General features: G+C 40.6%; 1 protein-coding gene across 6 annotated transcripts in view; it reads right to left on the bottom strand.

The window, feature by feature from the left end:
• The window catches only part of DIS3L2 (DIS3 like 3'-5' exoribonuclease 2), a 358321-nt gene that overhangs the window by 248326 nt on the left and 89604 nt on the right, over positions 1-20391 (bottom strand). For all 6 annotated transcript variants that reach the window (XR_011254705.1, XM_069578628.1, XM_069578629.1 and 3 more), the window contains one exon: positions 945-1179. Coding sequence is in view for 5 of the 6 variants with exons in the window: in XM_069578628.1 (XP_069434729.1) it covers positions 945-1179 (235 nt within the window). In the remaining variant the exon portion in view is untranslated. The remainder of the gene's footprint in view (positions 1-944; positions 1180-20391) is intronic.

The following is a 20391-nucleotide window of genomic DNA, read 5'->3' as shown; positions in this document are numbered from 1 at the left end:
CATAAAACTCAATCTGGCTAGAAAACAGATTCCCTGCACTTAAAACCTTCTAGAAATCTATTCATTGAAATATTCCAATTTTTGCTGCTTTCCCTTAAGTTTCTCAGAGTGCACTCAGGTAGAGCCTTTGGTCACAGCTCCTCCCCTAAATGTCTGCAATTGCTTTTTCAGCATCCAGGGGACTCATGGTTTAAATTTTGATCAGAGAAAATAAGACTGGCTTTTTTAAAGGTTTGCAATCGAAACACTCTGTAAGGATCATCTACTTATCAGGTAAAGTGATCCATTCCCACCACTGGGCTTCCCTGGTAGCTCAGATGGTAAAGAATCTCCCTGCAATGCAGGAGACCCAGGTTGGGAAGATCCCCTGGAGAACGGAATGGCTACCCACTCCAGTATTCTTGCTTGGAGAATTCCAAGGACAGAGGAACCTGGCGGGCTATAGTCCATGGGGTTGCAAGAGTCGGACACAACTGAATGACTAACATTTTCACTTTCAAACACTTTTCATTTTTCATTCCCATCACTAAGGACAAAATGTTCGGAGTTAAAATTAAAGCAAATTCTAGGGTAAAATGAAGTGCTTTTTGGGGGGAAGGATTTAATGATTGGTTTAATTCTGTTCCCATCAACCACAGGGTGGGACTGGACTCATCACAGGAATGTCAAGGTGAGCTACCAACACAATGCAAAGCCCACTGGGACAACAGCTGTTGTGACAACAGCAGCCACCGACCACACAAACCACCAGCAGCAGTCTGTCCCTGCCTCATAAACAGCAGCTGGAAGCCTGTCAAAGATCCCCCTTTCCTAAAAGCTCCCACAGGTTAGAAACTGGAAAGACACCAATTGTACTGTGTGATGAATCCTGTAGCCCAGAAAGAATTCCAATCTTTAAGACAATCTACCAAAATAAAAATGTCAGAAAGCTGTCCTGTACTCACCTTTTTCCTGAACACAAACTGAGAGTTTCTTAACACCATCAACCAGAGCATTTTGAGTGTTGCCATGTCCATCTTCTGAGTCACTGTCATCAAACTGTGCTTCTATAATGACATCAGGACTGTCATTATAGCCTTTCAGGGACTGTTGCGGAAGCTGGCTTCCACAGAGCTCCTCGGGGAGATCGGACTCATAGGCACCTTCTGTTTCCTTGTCATTGCTCTCCGGTTTAATTACCTGAAGAAAATTGAAATGTTCTGCTAAATCACTGGAGGAGAAAAAGGGAAAGTGCAGATTCTTCTGTCTTCATTCTTTCCTAAGGAAAAATCTGCACATTCGAAAGCAATAGATACTCACCATGTAGTCTGAAAAAGAATCTTTATTTTCCAGATGTACAGACTGCCTTATGATCAACCCAGCTCTTCAGTATGCCCAAGATTAATGTGATATCCACTTCCCAGTTTTCTGACATATACTTTCATCCCCTCTCCCACAAAGGACCTGAATACCAGAAGTACCACCCTGCCTCACAAGGGTTCATCACATGGGACCAACCAGGATGTTGAGAAAGGATAGAAGAACTCAACACAGTATGTTACTGCATTCCCAAACGCAACCACAAGAATGTAAAATGAAACAGAAACAAAATTCAATGTGAACAAGAGTTTATAAAATGTGCTCATAAAAAACATAAGCCCTTAATCTCCATTTTGAGACCTGAGATCAGCTTAGAAAGCACACAACCAACAGACATTTACCCTAGAAATAAGAATGACAAACTTTTTCAACTTTAAAAAATGAGGCAAAGAGAAAAGAATTCACTACTAATCCATTCAATGAGTTAGTCATGGGATACTCATATGACAGTACCCTTCGATTTCTATCAGCATGATATTAACATATACCAGTGTTATTTAGCCACTGAAAAAAAGGTGACCCTATATGTAAATCTGCCCATCCACATTAGCAGAAAAGATAGCAGACTGTGTCGGTTCTAGACTTTACTTAGAGACTACATCCTTCCAACAATCCATTTCTGGATGAGAAATCCATGTGCAGTTTAAACATATAATCAAGATGTGATCATATATATAAACATACATATATGTTTACATATATATATATATACACACACACACACATATATATGAAGAAGGGCACAGCAACCAACTCCAGTATTCTTGCCTAGAGAATCCCACAGACAGAGGAGCCTGACGGGCAGCAGTCCATCGAGTCGCAAAGAGTCGGACACAACTGAAGCGACTGAGCAGCACACACACACACACACACACATACACACATATGAATTTGAATACCATTGGTATTACATTCACTTCATTGTTTCAAGCAAATGCTAGAAGGCCAAACTTGTACCAGGCATCCTTATAAGGCCTGAATTCTATTGGAGAGACAGACGGTAAACAATTTACTCATCCAACAAATCATTACGGAACACCTTTCATGGTGCCAGGCACTATTCTAAGTGGCAAGGATGCAGCACTGTAAACAGCAAAAAGCTTAATAGCGATAAGTGCTGATGAAAAAGCATACAGACACTGGAGACTGAGGCTGGTTTACCAGCAGGGTGGTTAAGGTGGATGCCTCCTGGATGAAGCGACATTTGAACAGAGACCTGAGTGAAGTGAGAGAGCTTCTAGCGGTTTCCCTACGTGTCTATAATTGAGAGGCCTAACCACTTCATGGCAAATAGAATGGGAAACAATGGAAACAGTGACAGACTTTATTTTCTTGGGCTCCAAAATCACTGCAGATGATGACTGCAGTCATGAAATTAAAACACTCTTGCTCCTTGGAAATAAAGCTATAACCAACCTAGTTCAGTTCAGTTCAGTTCAGTCGTGTCTGACTCTTTGCGACCCCATGAATCGCAGAACGCCAGGCCTCCCTGTCCATCACCAACTCCTAGAGTTCACTCAGACTCACGTCCATCGAGTCCGTGATGCCATCCAGCCATCTCATCCTCGGTCGTCCCCTTCTCCTCCTGCCCCCAATCCCTCCCCCCATCAAAGGCTTTTCCAATGAGTCAACTCTTCGCATGAGGTGGCCAAAGTACTGGAGTTTCAGCTTTAGCATCAGTCGTTCCAATGAATATTCAGGACTGATTTCCTTTAAGATTGACTGGTTTGATCTCCTTGCAGTCCAAGAGACTCTCAAGAGTCTTCACCACCCACCACAGTTCAAAAGCATCAGTTCTTCGGTACTCAACTTTCTTTATGGTCCAACTCTCACATCCATACATGACTACTGGGAAAACCATAGCTTTGACTAGATGGACCTTTATTGGCAAAGTATTGTCTCCACTTTTTAATATGCTGTCTGCTGTCTACTATAAGGTAAAATGCAGTCTTCTGGAAAGATGCTTTTTAATATGCTATCTAGGTTGGTCACAAGTTTCCTTCCAAGGAGCAAGCGTCTTCTAATTTCACAGCTGCAATCACCATCTGCAGTGATTTTTGGAGCCCAGAAAAATAAAGTCAGCCACTGTTTCCACTGTTTCCCCATCTATTTCCCATGAAGTGATGGGACTGGATGCCATGATCTTCGTTTTTAGTTCCTCTTCACTAGGTAAAGTGTCTGCCTGTAATGTGGGAGACCTGGGTTCAATCCCTGGGTGGGGAAGATCCCCTGGAGAAGAAAATGGCAACCCACTCCAGTACTCTTGACTGGGAAATTCTGTGGACAGAGGAGCCTTGAAGGCTGTAGTCCATGGGGTGCAAACAGTCGGACACAACTGAGCAACTTCACTTCACTTCACTTTCTGCCATAAGGGTGGTGTCATCTGCATATCTGAGGTGATTGAGATTTCTCCCGGAAATCTTGATTCCAGCTTGTGCTTCCTTCAGCCCAGTGTTTCTCATGATGTATTCTGCATATAAGTCAAATAAGCAGGGTGACAATATACAGCCTTGACATACTCCTTTTCCTATTTGGAACCAGTCCGTTGTTCCATGTCCAGTTCTAACTGTTGCTTCCTGACCTGCATACAGATTTCTCAAGAGGCAGGTTAGGTGGTCTGGTATTCCCATCTCTTTGAGAATTTTCCACAGTTGATTGTGATCCACACAGTCAAAGGCTTTGGCATAGTCAATAAAGCAGAAATAGATGTTTTTCTGGAACTCTCTTGCTTTTTCCATGATCCAATGGATCTTGGCAATTTGATCTCTGGTTCCTCTAGCCTTTTCTAAAACCAGCTTGAACATCTGGAAGTTCACGGTTCACGTATTGCTGAAGCCTGGCTTGGAGAATTTTGAGCATTACTTTACTAGCATGTGAGATCAGTGCAAGTGTGTGGTAGTTTGAGCATTCTTTGGCATTGCCTTTCTTTGGGATTGGAATGAAAACTGACCTTTTCCAGTCCTGTGGCCACTGGTAAGTTTTCCAAATTTGCTGGCATATTGAGTGCAGCACTTTCACAGCATCATCTTTTAGGATTTGAAATAGCTCAACTGGAATTCCACCACCTCCACTAGCTTTGATTGTAGTGATGCTTTCTAAGGCCCACTTGACTTCACATTCCAGGATGTCTGGCTCTAGGTGAGTGATTACACCATCGTGGTTATCTGGGTCGTGAAGATCTTTTTTGTACAGTTCTGTGTATTCTTGCCACCTCTTCTTCATATCTTCTGCCTCTGTTAGGTCCATACCATTTCTGTCCTTTATTGAGCCCATCTTGGCATGAAATGTTCCCTTAGTATCTCTAATTTTCTTGAAGAGATCTCTAGTCTTTCCCATTCTGTTGTTTTCCTCTATTTCTTTGCATTGATCGCTGAGGAAGGCTTTCTCATCTCTGCTTGCTATTCTTTGGAACTCTGCATTCAAATGGGTATATCTTTCCTTTTCTCCTTTGCTTTTCACCTCTCTTCTTTTCTCAGGTATTTGTAAGGCCTCCTCAGACAGCCATTTTGCTTTTTTGCATTTCTTTTTCTTGGGGATGGTCTTGATACCTGTCTCCTATACAATGTCATGAACCTCTGTCCATAGTTCATCAGGCACTCTATCTATCAGGTCTAGTCCCTTAAATCTATTTCTCACTTCCACTGTATAATCATAAGGGATTTGATTTAGGTCATACCTGAATTATGTTCTATTATGTTTTTATTTCTGCTGCTAATGGCTTCCACAAAGGGTTTGGTTCCTACAGACCATGGAGAAAATATTAGAGGGGTAACCAGAATATGGACTTTATACAGTGTGAAGGCTTAACTATCCCACACTGAAAGGTAGTCTTTGTATGGTTGTATACATGTGTGAATAATCTATAAAAAGAATTCTGTAAAAACCATGATTCTGCCTACCTACATATGAAGAATTATGCTTTAGCTTATATACACTAAGTTCAAGGAAGAGTCAATGGGAAGAAGAGCCCAGTGGGAAACAATAACCAGAGTACAGCGAGCTTAACTGAAGAGCACATTTCAAAATCAACCCAATCTCCATGGTTTAGATTAGCTATACTCAAGAATTAGTGTTTTAGGCACTAATTTCAATTTTGAGTTACTAAAGCAGAAAATGCTGTTAAGGTAGTAGGGTTTAATGTATAAATCAAGCCATTCAAAACTGTGTAGTTAAAATATAAATCAATACACTGCATTTTTAAAGTATTTTCATTCTATTTTTATTATCACAGTACACATTAGAATAAATTTTATGGGGGGGAAAGATGACCTTAAGGTCACAGGATACAAAAGGCACTCTAAAACCCTTCCATACCATATATCGGTTAAGAGGGCTGTGCAACTCCTTAGAGAAATGGCTAATTCAAGTCTAGAAAAAGAAATCAGCAAGATGAACCTGGAAGATCTTGTCATATGGGAGAAACAAGGAAGCACTTACAGGCTACTGGAGTCTCATCAAAAGGACTCAGAAATCATCATGAAAGAGGTGTCTCTGGTCAACCTTAGGAAATTCTAAACACTCATCCTACCTTTCCTGTACAGACTGTACCTCAGGCTAACCAAACAGCTGATGAGGCAAAGTACTTCCTTACAGGAGAACTTCAGCTAATTAAGAAGGAAGGAAAGACACCCATTAACACCTTTCTGCTATCCCTATTGATATGATGGATTCCAAAAATGATCATCAATGGTTGCTAAATGCTGATGGGGATGGAGTTTTATAACAGATAGACCAGAACAGCAATACCTGAGCCCACTGATTAACACAAATATCATAAAAAAGAGAAAGAACCAAATTGCTTCCTGATATAATATAATTAGGAAGTACATACCACTATCTATGAAGTATTTTTCCCCTACATTGAACTTGAATCTGACGTGATTAAGGAACAGAGGAAGACATTAAACACCTCTAGGGAGGGGATCATTTACACTCACTCCCAAGATGATTTCATCCAGTCTCGTGGCTTTAAACCTCTCTATATGCTATTAACTCCAAAAAATTAAAACGCTAGCCTCAACCATTCCCTGAATTCCAGATTCATATCCATTTACCTACTTGACCTCATCTGAATGTCAGCTGGCAGCTCAAACAGCAGAACCCTTGGTCCCCACCAGATCCTACCCCTCTCCCAGCGCTGCCTCTCTCAGCCCACGGCACCAAACTGGGACATCACTCTTGACTGTCTCCCTCACACACCCACATCCAGTCCATCAAGACAGCCCACTGGCCCTTCCCTGAAAATATAGCTTCGTGATGTTTCGACTGTCACTGCACAAATCCAAGCAACCTTTATATCCTTGCGGAACTACTATGATAACCGGTCTCCCAACTTCTATTTTGGACCAAAGGAGATAGAGCTGTCTTTTTAAAACAAATCACACCATGCCATTCTCCCAATAGCTTCCCAACATCCATCCCTCCCCAGGCCATGGTGTCTTGTCCAATCTGGCCCATATCTACTTTTCCACTCTCATCTTCTATAGTTTCTTCCTTTACAAATTACACTCCAATCCCAGAGATCTCCTTGCTATTCCTAGAACATTAAAATCTTCATCATGAGATTTTAACATTTGCTATTCCCTCTATCAGGAAACTGTCCAGCTATTCACAGGAATTGCTATCTTCATTCTATTTAAGTCTCTGCTCAAATATCCTCCTCTCAGAGAGGCCTCTCTTGATCACATTAACTGAAACAGCCCCACATCATCACTGCACTTATTACTACCTGGCAATTTATTATATACTTACCTACTTTCTGTCTCTGAACTAGGATGTGGGTTTCATAAGCATAGAGGTTATTTTCTTTACTGCTATATCCTAAGAGTTGGGTAAAACATTTAGTAGCCACTCAAATATTTGTTGAATGAATGAATAAACAGCAATTAATTAGAAAATGACCTGTTCAGAATCCACCTACCCTGATAAATATAAACTCCATAAAGTGACCAAGGCTAGGTCACATATATACTCAAGTCGCATTTGAATGAATAAAGAACCAGAGATGACTGCATTTGACATCTCATTTCAGTTCAGTCACTCAGTCGTGTCTGACTCTTTGCAACCCCATGAACTGCAGCAGCACGCCAGGCTTCCCTGTCCATCACCAACTCCCCAAGCTTGCTCAAACTCATGTCCATCGTGTCGGTGATGCCATCCAACCATCTCATTCCCTGTCACCCCCTTCTCCTCCTGCCTTCAATCTTTCCCAGCATCAAGGTCTTTCCCAATGAGTCAGTTCTTCACATCAGGTTGCCAAAGTATTGGTGCTTCAGCTTCAGCATCAGTCCTTTCAATTAATATTCAGAACTCATTTCCTTTGGGATTGACTGGTTTGATAGCCTTGCTGTCCATGGGACTCTCAAGAGTCTTCTCCAACACCACAGTTAAAAAGCATCAATTCTTCAGTGCTCAGGTTTCTTTAACATCTACACATATCTAAAATCCACCCATCTCTAAAGACCCAAATCATTTGGATTCTATAACCCTAGAATCCACCACATAGTCTTTCACTTCCTCCTCACGCCTTGCTGCTTGCCCCAGAACAGAGGAAGGTATCCTTTTCTAAAGTCCCAAAGCAATTTATACGTACCTCCTCTATTGGACTTCCCTTTATCTATGGACTTCCCAGGTGGCTCAGTGATAAAGAATCTGCCTGCCAATGCAGGAGATGAGGGTTCAATCCCTGAGTCAGGAAGATTCCCTGGAGAAGGAAATGGCAACCCACTCTAAGATTCTTGCCTGGGAAATCCCATGGACAGAGGAGCCTGGCAGGCTACAGTCTCTGGGGTCACACAGAGTGGACACAATTTAGTGACTGAGCACAAGCACAAGTATTATCTATGCATGTGATTTTCCTCATCTGTTAAAGATTATATGTTTGCCAATTATATATCTGATTATTCTACAGCAACTTGCATAATCAATCTAGGTGCTCAATATCTGAGGAATAAACAGATGGATAAAAGGGTAGAAAATTGAAAAAAGGAATATAAAAGACTATCAGGATGCAAGAGAGTTTTCAGAACAGTTTCCAGACACAAGAGTACGAGTGTTAGAAAGTAGTAGCCCAATTTTTCCTGGATCTGTAAAGTTACAGGCCTTCTTCTGTGGGACCGATCTTGAAAAAGTTAGAAAGTCTAGTTCAGTGGTTCTCAATTTTGAAGTTTCACAGAGATGACATACTGAGAATTCCCTCTGATAATTTTCATTCCCTCTGATAATCACATGAAAGCTATAAACGCTTCCTCCACAGAAGAACGCACAGCTACAAGTAGACAGTAAATGCTCTGTGTGGATGTACAATACAATTTATATTTGTACAATACGAAATATCTAGTGCTGGAGGCTACTAGTTTAGATTGATCGGTATTTTGGAAAGCTCTGAGCTCAGGATGAAAGGAGGGAGGCCTTAGGAAAATGGATACATTATTGACCTGGTTAACTGAGGACTTTAAAACTTCCTCAGGTTTCCTCCACAGACCTGAGGGAACAAGGCAGCTGCCTGTACTTACTATTCTGAGAGTGCACACTGCAACTGGGGCTATTTCCCCCTTGGAGGTTTAGTCTAGTCTCTGGAGGACAGGACAGAAACAGGTTTCTGCAGGAACCAAATCACTGGGTCACATAAAACTTTTTCATTCGCAGTCTCATTCCATAAACGGGGCAGGATGAGATGACAAAACTCTGCCAATTAAAGTGAGCAGTAGAAACACAAAAGGACACACATGCACACACAGAGAAATGTTCGTCAAATAAACCCTGCAGTTAGTTTTACCATGGATACATCTCTAATCTCCCTATTGTCTCCTTTTGGAGACAGGGTGGTATGGCAGTGTAATGAAAGGAAAAGGTGATCCCCTTTTTCCAACAGGCTGCAGTCTCTGGAAGCTGGAGAGCATTAATGTGGCCTCTTCAGTAGGACCTGGCTGGGACCCTCAGAACCCGTTAGGGATGAAATTGAGAGGAGGTAACAAGAAGCATACCTCTGAAAGGAATAGGCCTAAGCCCAGAATCTTGAGACTAGAGACACAGGGAAGAAAAGATACATGTTTTGGAAAAGGACAGTGAGTACAGCATGACTTCTGTAATTTAAGGGGAACACAAGCCCTGTGTTAACAATGGGATGGCAAAAGGCCTTAAGGAGCATCCCTAATTTGAAAACAAGAACACTTGCTAAATCAGAGACCCTGTGCAACCATGTGATTGGAAAATGGCTAAGGAAGATGCTAATCTAAAAGGCTGGCAGAATTTTAGAAAATAATATTTGAGAAAATATATAGGGAAATACATTTCAAACATAACCAAAAAGCACTGCCATGAAACAAAATAATGATAAATTCAACTCCATTAAATCTTCCTTTTATCCTACAGTAATGTAAAAGAAACTTAAAAGGATAAGCCATGGTAGTGCTCATATCCAGAATACATAGAGAACGCCTATAGATCAGTGAAAGACAATCCAACAGACAAATGGGGAAAAGGCTTAAAGGCACTTAACAAAATAGTGAATCTTTATTGCCAAACAGCCAATAAAGATGGAAAGAAGCTCAGCCTCATTAAGTCATCACAGAAATACAAATTAAAATCACCATGAGATATCGCTACAGACCCACAGATGGGCAAAAACTAAATATTCTGATAACACCAAATATCAGCCAGAATATATAGCAAAGTAAATGTAAACTGGTCCAGTCCTTTGTGAAACAGAGGAGGGAAAGCAAAAAACAGATTCACTCAACTCCCAACCTGGCTTATTCACTGCACGCCCCACCTCCCTCAAGATTTGGACAGATGAACACATGAAAAGGGGACTAAGCTGGGGAAGGGCACACATGCAAAAGAGGGAAACAAGAAAATGCAGGTTGTCCTTCAGGAAAAGTGAGTATGCTTGTCTACACCATACTGCACTGCCCTCCATGACTGCCCTATCTGGAAACCTGGCTATTTCACCAGAGATGAAACTTATCACAAGACACAAACATAAGTATACATGCAAATGAATAAAACTGGAAGATGTCTACATAAATGCATTTTTCTAAAATAATTCTAAACCTTCATATCTAAATTATAACTCCAGTTTCAATATAAACCCAAATGTAACCATAAAGTACACTGTCACCAATTTGAAAACAACAGTTTTAGCTAGAAAAACCACGAGTGCCTAGACGAAGAGAAAGCCAAGATGCAAGCACCACTTCCCGCAGTGTGAAGTACCAATCCATCCCTTAGAAGGGGGGGTCAGTCAGTTCAGTTGCTCAGTCGTGTCTGACTCTTTGTGACCCCATCGGCTGCAGCACGCCAGGCTTCCCTGTCCATCACCAACTCCCACAGCTTGCTCAAACTCATGTCTATCAAGTCAGTGATGCCATCCAACCATCCTCTGTGGTCCCCTTTTCCTCCTGCCTTCAACCTTTTCCAGCATCAGGGTCTTTTCCCATGAGTCAGTTCTTCACATCAGGTGGCAAAAGTATTGGAGTTTCAGCTTCAGCATCAGTCTTTTCAATGAATATTCAGGACAGACTTCCTTTAGGATGGACTGGCTGGATCTCCTTGCAGTCCAAGGGACTCTCTAGAGTCCTCTCCAACACCGCAGTTCAAAAGCATCAATTCTTTGGTGCTCAACTTTCTTTATGGTCCAACTCTCACATCCATACGTGACTACTGGAAAAACCACATCTTTGACTAGATAGACCTTTGTCAGCAAAGTGATGTCTCTGTTTTTTAGAAGAGGGGTGGGTGATGTCTACACTGAGTGGTATACGTGATCAACTGCAGAGAGCAACTCAAATTCACCAGAACCAAGAAACCTGTGACTTCAAAACTCATATTAGTTTTTTTCTTCCCCATCTTTTTATAATTAATATAATGTATTTTAAACTGGGGAGCAATAGACAGAGTACCTGTAACCAATTTAAATAGAATCCTAAAGAAAAATGCCAAGTAACATTTCATCTTGATGGCTTACCCAAGCTCCACACATGAAGCCTCCCTGTGTACTGATACAGAAATACCCTTCCCTGAACACAAAAGCCATCACTGAAGAGTACTATTTTAAATCGCATAAAAGAGCAAGTCTATATTAGCACTGGAAAATTCTGTTCCAAGCAAATAAATTCTATGACATTCCTGGGGGGGGCAAGGAGTTGTTATCAACTTGGTAGGATGGAGCTTCTCCGAGAAGATTTATATATGCCGATGTCCTCGGGCACTTTCTACTGAAAGGGCTGTTTACAACAGAGTCTGCTGGCTTTGTGCGCTGGAGATAGTGCCCTCCCTAACCCACCACCTGAGCCTCTGATTCACAGGTAATGCATGTCACAAAGTCCACGTAGGAGCTGCTTTTTGTTTCCTGGCTTCTCTGGCTGGGCCTAAGTGACGGCACTCACTTGCCACACATGTTTTAACAAACTTTCAAATCCCTTAATGGCACACTTGGGACAAAGTATAATACACTGTTCAGGAAATACCTTGGAGCCAAGAAAAGCAATTGATATTTCCACAGGGAGCTCTTGACAAGGCTTGCCAATATGCTTCTTTCATTTTAAAACAGGACCATGGATCCTATCAATTTAAAGACATATTACAGATGTTCTTAAAGGTATATATGTTAATTGGGAATTCTGTTTGCCTATAGTAGTTAATCCAAAAGTACCTTTTATTCAGTTAACAAAAGTAGAAAAAACTATTCCCATTTCTTCCAGTTACTCAGGACAAAACTCTTGTTAGCCTTATCAATGAAGCAATTCCTTCCTCTTCTCCCCCCACCCTCATCACAGCCATCAGCTTATCCTATCAGCCCTGGCTTCGTGGCCACCATGGCCTCCATCCTGTTTCAGGTCCATCATCTCTCACCTGGATACAGGCAAGAGTCTCGTAAGGGGGCTGCTCCTACTCTTGTCCTCTTTTCGCCTTCTCCCAACACAGCAGTCAGAGTGAGCCCATGGAAGGCGGTCAAATCAGGTCAATTCTCTGCTCTACATCCTGCAAGGCTTTCTGACTCCCTCAGAGCTAAATGGCAGATCCTGAGTGATGCAGAGGCTGTACCCGAGCTCCACCCCTACCGGGTGATCCTTCGGACTTCAACTTCAACCGCTCCCCTCCTCAGCATCTCTGCTACTCCTTAAGCAAGTTAGGTATGTATTCACTATTCCCCAAGATCCTCACAAGGACCCTCACGTCCTTCAGCGCTTACTCATCCTCACTTTCTCTATGAAGCCTTCTTTGGTCACCCTATTTAAAATCTCAACTCCACGCCCAAATTCACATCTCTCTTCCTTATTTTATTTTTCCTCTTCAGTCCTTATCACTATTGAACATGGCATTGTATGTATATTATTATGTCTTTCCTAGTGAAATGCAAGCTCCATGAGAGCAGGGACTTTTTCACACCCATGTGTTCAATGTTGTATTCCCAGCACTTGATATAGTACCTAGCACAATGTCTCCAACACAATGCCACCCTAATGCGCTACTATCACCTAAACTCAGACCATCAAAAGCCACTCTAGTCCTTCCCTCAAAGCATTTCCCCTTCCTCTTCTCTTTTTTTATTAATACCACAGGCATTTTCTTCCAGGCCTTTCAAACTCAAAACCTCACAACCAAATTTGACTCTTTCTACTGCCAAGCATACTGCTTTGCCAAGCCCTTCACTTGTCTTTGTTACGAGAGCTCTTATATTTCCACAAATTCCCTGGTATTCTCAGTGCCACCATCTTACAGATTTCCAGAATTTAAAAAAAAAAAAATCTGATTAAATTACCTTCTTACTCAAAATTTTTCATGGTTTTTTCTTCCCTAAAGAAACTAATTCTCTGTTCTTTGACTTAGCATTCAAAGACCTTACCTTCTCAGTATCCACTGACATTTTTTAACTATTTTAATCTTATCTGCCAATTCGTTCCATTAGACACCACTCAGACTTCAAACTGCTTCCTGGCTTAGATCACACCAACTCAAACACAGGTTTCTAACAACTCAGAACAGTAGGATCCATTCCTCCTTTCTATTTCTCTGTAAGCACAGTTAGGAGAACTATTAACTCCCTTTTTAAATTGTTCAGCTTTTTTTTTTTTTTAATATTTTAAGAAAAAAAGGAAAAAGGGCTCTTGGAGAAATGATCTGTATTCATCAAGGAGCCTACACAGCAGCAGGCCTGGGCTCAGGAGAAGAATCACTCTCAGAGCGCAGAGGTCTGATGAGGCTGGCTTTAGGGTTTCTGCACATGGTTCCTAAGAGATCACAGGGCTTGAAACAGAATTCTGGATGTCTCATAATACATGCCCTCTTTTCTTCATGGCCACCACAAGAAACTAAGTACCCACAACCTCACCCTGATGCAACCAAACCTCTGTGCCTAGTCACCAAGGAGAGTAGGAAGCAGGCACACTTCCCCTTAGAATGGGGATAATTCACAGAACTCAGCAGATTTCCACCGAGAATACTCTCCATAGCAAGGTATCAAATATTTTGATGCCGGGAAAGAGTACAGAGGTAGGAAAGAGAATTTGGTAGAATATCAAACCAAGTTCTGAAACTCAGGAACAAATACAGTAGGGCAAGAAGGTAGATGGAAGCAAGAGCGGGAAAGCAAACCCTAGGGAAGAGTTTCTAAGAGAGAGAAGAACTGGATAGAAGAACTTCCAAGAGCAGAGTTCATGAAAGGAATAGACAATTATTGAGATTTAGTGACAGAATACACACATTTACTGGTAACTCTGTACACAGTGCTTTCTTTTCTCTTAACCTTACTCTTTATTGTATGTTGACCTAAGTCTCTAAAATATACTCAGTGTATTAATAATGACTGTTTTAGCTGCAAGAGACAGAAAAACTTGAATTGGCTTTTTTAAAGTAACTGATTAGCTTACATAACTGAGTCATTCTGATCAGACTGAGAGGCTCATCTGATATTTGCAGAGGGGGGGAATGGAAGTGGGGGAGGGTGGGGAAGAGAGGTAGAGAGAGAGAGATTTCAGATTTCCTCAATATCAGTTTCAAAACCAGGGCAGCCTCTCTCTTCATGTGTCAAGAAGGACTCCAATAGCTCTAGAATATATCCCATTCTTTTAGAGACCAGAGTTGGGAAAAAGAGAGAGAAATTCGTGCCCAGGTGCTCTGCACAAAAGTCTCAGGACTACATTGCTGGGACTGATTCAGGTCACATGTCCATTCCTGAATCAATCACATGCCCAATCCTGCAGCAAGGAGGTAGACTGGACTGATACCCTCCTGTGTCTGAGGATTGTGGCCAGTTTTCAATCCTAGTAAAGAACAAAGTTGAAGTTCTCCTCAGAAATGATCAAAGTGGGGTTCTTTTTAAAGGTAATTTCTTTGCATTTGTATTCACAGTAGAAGCCTACTTGTAATAATAATTTTCAACTGTTTCCATGAACCAAAGATCATTCCCTTTTTAGAATCATGATCATTTTTGATATGGAATCAAAGCAAGAACATAACATCATTCAGGAAAGAAAAAAACCTAAAAAATTTACACAACATGCTCATGGATGTAGAGCACATGTCAAATAAAGATTATCTGTATTTTAAGTTTTTACATGTACAGAGACGTAGCTGCAGTGCCTGCCCTCAGATTCCTTCACTTCACACCATCTGTAGCAAAATGAATTTCACATCCTTGAGACATACTTCACTATGCTGGCCCTCACTGAAAAATACGCTCAATTTGTAGACACCATTTCAAAACACCAGGCAGTATACAATAAAAAATGTTTCAGAGCAAGGGATATTCAGGACGTTAATATAAACAGGACCACAATCCCAGAACCTAAGATGTTCCATATAGCCAATTTACTACTAACAGATTAACCACAATTATCTGAAAAGTCAGCCAACACTTAACTACCACACTCATGTACTGATAATAAAAACTGAAACCACGTTTGATTAGTGGTTACTGGCACACTATAAGCTGTGTGCTTAGTGCTAGATTTTTAAAATAGATTTAAGGTATGGCCAACTCCAAAAAATCTACTTGTATCTGCAACCATCCTTTCCTTCCTCCCACCTCAAACCACAGACAGAGTGATCCAGCTTGGAATTCTATTTTCTTCCCTTGAGTGCTTGCTCACTGGGTAGGACCTTCTCCCCTACTATGTCACTGACCCCTCCTCCTCCATGATTAACCTTTCTTATGTCATGTCAGATGTTCTCTATTATTTCCCACCTGGGAAAACATTCTTATAAAACTGAAGTAGCTAACTAATCACACAGAGTGGAAGTCAAGAAAAAACAGGCATTACATTTCATGTTAATGAAAGAGCCAACGCAGGGCCTTCCCCGATGTCCGGGGCTAAGACTCCACGCTCCCAATGCAGGGGGCCTGGGTTTGATCCCAGGTCAGGGACATAGATTCTACATGCCACAACTAAGAGGTCGCATGCACTGCAACTAAGACCTGGCACAGCCAAATAAATCTTAAAGATAATAAATTTTTTTTAATTTTTAAAGAGTCAATGCATTACCAAGTTATAATGATTGTAAATTACATGTACCTCATAAAAAAAGATCCTCAATCACAGATATTTATCAAGTCACAAAACAAGTAGACAAAAAAAAAAAAAAACCAGTAACAGGAGACCTGAAATAAATAAATGTATATACACATACACACCTCTCAGAAGTCTTTATTCATAGGACACAAAGTCTTACAGTTCATTAACACAAAAACAAACCAACTGCAAAATGCATAAAAAACTTGCACAGACATCCCAGAAAAAACTAAATTTATATGAATGGCCAGTGAGCACACCCACGAATTGTTTAGTATCATTCTTTCATCAGGAAAACACAAAAACAAAAGATAATCAACAACTACAACAACGAAAAGTAAATATCACTATCCACCCATGAGAACAGCTAAAATACTACTACTATATCCTGGTGAGGATGTGGAAAAACAGAACCTCTCACATATTTTTAATGGGAGTGAAAAGTGGTACAACTACTTTGGAACACAGCTGCATGGTTTTTTACAAAGACAAACATACGCTTACCATATGACCCAGCAATTCCACTTCTAGGCATTTGACCAAGAGGGAAAAAAAAAAAACAACATATGTTCATACAGAGACATATACAGCAACATTCACAGCAGTTTTCTTCTTAATGGTCAAAAGCTGAAAATAATTCAAATGTTCTTCAACTGGTGTATGGGTAAACAAACTCTGGAACATCAATACAATGGAATACTATTCAGCAACTCTAAACAACATGGATGAATCTCAAATGCATTATGCTAATAGGAAAAAGCCAGACTCAAAACAATTCCATTTATATGACATTCTGCAAAAGGCAAATCCACAGGGACACAAAACAGATTAATGGCTGGCAGGGGCTGTGGGCTAAGGGGAAGTGTTGAGTAAAGAGACAAGAGGGAATTTGTGGGTAGGATGAAACTGTTTTCTATCTTGACTGTGGTAGAGGTTACACAAATCTACACATGCTTTAAAATTCATAGAACTGAATGTTAAAAAGGCTAAATTTTACTCTATGTAAAGAAAGCAATATGAAGCCAAGGCAAGCTTTCTTCTACCTCGGCACACCCAGACCTATAAGCCCCAGCAGGTACACAAGAGGACCTTATAAATCTAAAGCAAACCTCCCAAGATCTTTGAATAAATGTTGAGAAATATTTTTGTTTAAGAAAGTTGTTTGCTTTCAGAGCAAAAACTAAAAGGTTTTGCTGTTGGTCCTGTTGTTGTTTTTATCTTGCTTGGACCAAAGTATGGTATAGCATCATTCCTTTAGACAGCAGAGTAGGGAGGACTTTCACTAACGAGGTAATCCCTTCTCTACCATGCAGACTACATTTCGGAACAATTATATATAACCCAATATAATTTTTCATTCATATTTCACACAAAGTCATGTTTCATTTCAAACTGGCAAGACCTCTAATGTTCCCTATGGGCTCTAGGCACAAGAACTGTATTCCCAACATTCACAAGTCGACATGCCAGAGAAAGTTATTATGAGCTCTGGGACCAGTCTGGCCACCACATATAGAATTATCCCTTGAGGAAATCTGCTTCAACTTTGAAGAAGAAGTAGGGAAAAAACAAAAGGAAACCTGGCCACAAGCTGTAAAGTGCACATGTATTCACAATAACATAAAAGCCAGGAGCTTATCTACACTGTGGTCAACCTTTTCAAGCTAAGACCTGTCCAAAGCTTTGAGAACGTCACAAGAACAAGAGGCTTTCCAGCTTCACCGGGTAAGTCTCCAATCACCTAAGAAACATATTTTTGCTTTCCCACTAGTACTTTTTTTCCTTAATTTGCAGACAGGTAAGCTCAGGTACCAAACAAACAGCCAGTTTTCAACAGTGAAGTGAGGTGTTTGTTGCTCAGTTGTGTCCGACTCTACGACTCCATGATGGTAGCCTGCCAGGCTCCTCTGTCCATAGCATTCTCCAGGGAAGAATGCTGGAGTGGGTTGCCATTTCCTTCTCCAGGGGATCTTCCCAACCCAGGGATCAAAACCGTGTCTCCTGCATTGCAGGCATCTTCTATTGCCATCTGAGCCACCAAGGAAGTCCTGTGGTTTGTGTCTGTTTTTCAACAAGCGGGGCCCAAAAGGATCTCCCTGGGGTTACACAGTCACTGATGGGCCAAATGCTGCTTTCAAAATCAGCTGTTAAGATCTGGTTTTAGAAGAATTACTCTAAAATCATCTTGATTGGTAGCTTACGTTGGGTTTGGTGGTGCTATTATTTGGATACTTATGCCAATAGTGAGTCTTCTGTTGGTAGAATAACATTTTTAAACCAAAACTTTCTAAAGGCACAGAGCTAGAAATATAATTTTCATATTGTTTTATTTGAATCGCTTTAAAAGCTGTCATTTTTCCTCCACTTTGATAGAAGCATAAAAAATGAGTTCAATGTAAGCTGGTACTGCCATATAACCTCACAGTTTATGCCACTGCAAAATTCTTCTGAAAATTACCCTGGGCAGAGATTTTTGTATACAAAGTATCAGCCAAGAACAAATTTTTATAGTTGACTTCTAAACCCTTTAAAATTGCATTTTATAATGGAAACACTGAGAGATGCTTTACCCTCAAAGCACTATTTAATATCTCTAGCTTTTCCAAAATACAGTACTACGAACTCAGGATCAGAGATGTAAAAAAGAAGAAACCCTAAGTTATAAAGCTGTCTTTTTAAAAACAGGCACAAATAAAAATGTTTTATGGATCAAACATGTTTACATGCATTTACCTGCAACACCTGTTACATTAATTTTCAAGAGCTTTCTTCAACCATTTAGGCAGTATTTCAATCTGTGGGCATTTTACCCCAAAGATCCTTTGTAAGCAGTGACTGACTTCAACCTGTCTTTCTACTCATTCAACTATATACAGTCCAGTTCCTGTTTTCCACACTTAAGAAAAGTAAGGGTATTATCTAATTTCATCCTGATTCAAGGAAAAGGAAGGCTATAAACCAGCATGAGTCTTAAAAACCTGGAACAGCAGGAAGCAATTTCTGGGAAGTGAGTACCCAAAACAATGAAAATCAATGACAAGGACATCCCAGGGCATAGCATAAACACAGGCATAGTACACATTTATGGCTAAATGAATTTCTCGGCTGCACCTCCCTACAATCTTCAATATCAGCTTATGTTTCTAATTAGAATCAGAGAAATCTACCCACTCTCAGCATCCTCCATCCTGACCCAAACTGACGCATGACATGGCAACCAAACAGCGTGCACTGATACCTTCTGGATTCCAGAACATCGGTGATATTAAAGAAATAGTCACAGAAGTAGAGCCCTCAAGAGCTAAGGTCCTAGATTTGCTTAACTTGAAGCATGTCACATTACTTCTAACTGGAAACATATCCTAGCTTCCTCACCTTTAAAATAATGAAGTTACACTAACAAAATGAAAATAAAAAATCATTTGACCATCTCAATAGATGGAGAAAAATCCATTTGACAAAATTCAACATATATTTATTATTAGAAAAAAGAAGAAGACAAATCTCAACAGAGTGAGTATACAGGGAGCTTGCTGGGACCATATGGAATCTATACATCAGTTTGGAAAGAATATTTTTACTACATCAAACCTTTCAGTTCATGAACGTTTAGCTAAGGCATCTTTAACTTCTCTTGATAACATCATGTCATTTTTCATGTTGAAGTCAGTCTTATAAATCTTTCATTATATCTACCCTAAGACATTCCTTTTTATATTCTAATATAAAGGGTATCATTTTTTTAATGATTATTGGTTTGTTATAGGTATTCAGGGATACAAATAATTTTGGCAGGCTGACTTTGCATGTAGCAGCCTTAACTGTTTTGGATTTTTTCATGTATAAAATCAAGCAGTCAAAAAATAACAACCACTGGTTTCCTTTCCCAATCCTTATGCCTTGTTCACTATGCTTTATAGCTTTGACTATGACTTCTGGTACAATGTGGAACAGAAGTTGTGATAAGGAGCATTTTTGTTTTATACCCTCGACTATCAGAAGGAAACCTTTCAGAGTTTCATTATTAATTACGATGTTTTATAGCGGTTTTTGGTTAAAAGTATTTATCACATTAAAGGAGTTTCTTCTATTACTAGTTTGCTATGAACTTCTATAAAAAAATGAGTACTAGGAGTTCCCTGGTGGCCTAATGGTTAGGATGCTGGGCTTTCAGTGCCATGGCCCAGGTTCAGTCCCTGGCTGGGGAACTGAGATCCCACAAGATCTCAAGAACTAAGATCTCACAAGATTTTTCTTGGCATAGTAGAGCCGAAGAATTGATGCTTTTGAACTGTGGTGTTGGAGAAGACCCTTGAGAGTCCCTTGGACTGCAAGGAGATCCAACCAGTCCATCCTAAAGGAGATCAGTCCTGGGTGTGCACTGGAAGGACTGACGCTAAAGCTGAAACTCCAATGCTGTGGACACGTCATGCGAAGAGTTGACTCATCGGAAAAGACTCTGATGCTGGGAGGGATTGCGGGCAGGAGGAGAAGGAGACGACAGAGGATGAGATGGCTG

The sequence above is a fragment of the Ovis canadensis genome, chromosome 2, assembly GCF_042477335.2.
Source record: "Ovis canadensis isolate MfBH-ARS-UI-01 breed Bighorn chromosome 2, ARS-UI_OviCan_v2, whole genome shotgun sequence".
NCBI classification, from domain to species: Eukaryota; Metazoa; Chordata; class Mammalia; order Artiodactyla; family Bovidae; genus Ovis; species Ovis canadensis.
This window is presented reverse-complemented; position numbering and strand designations above follow the sequence as displayed.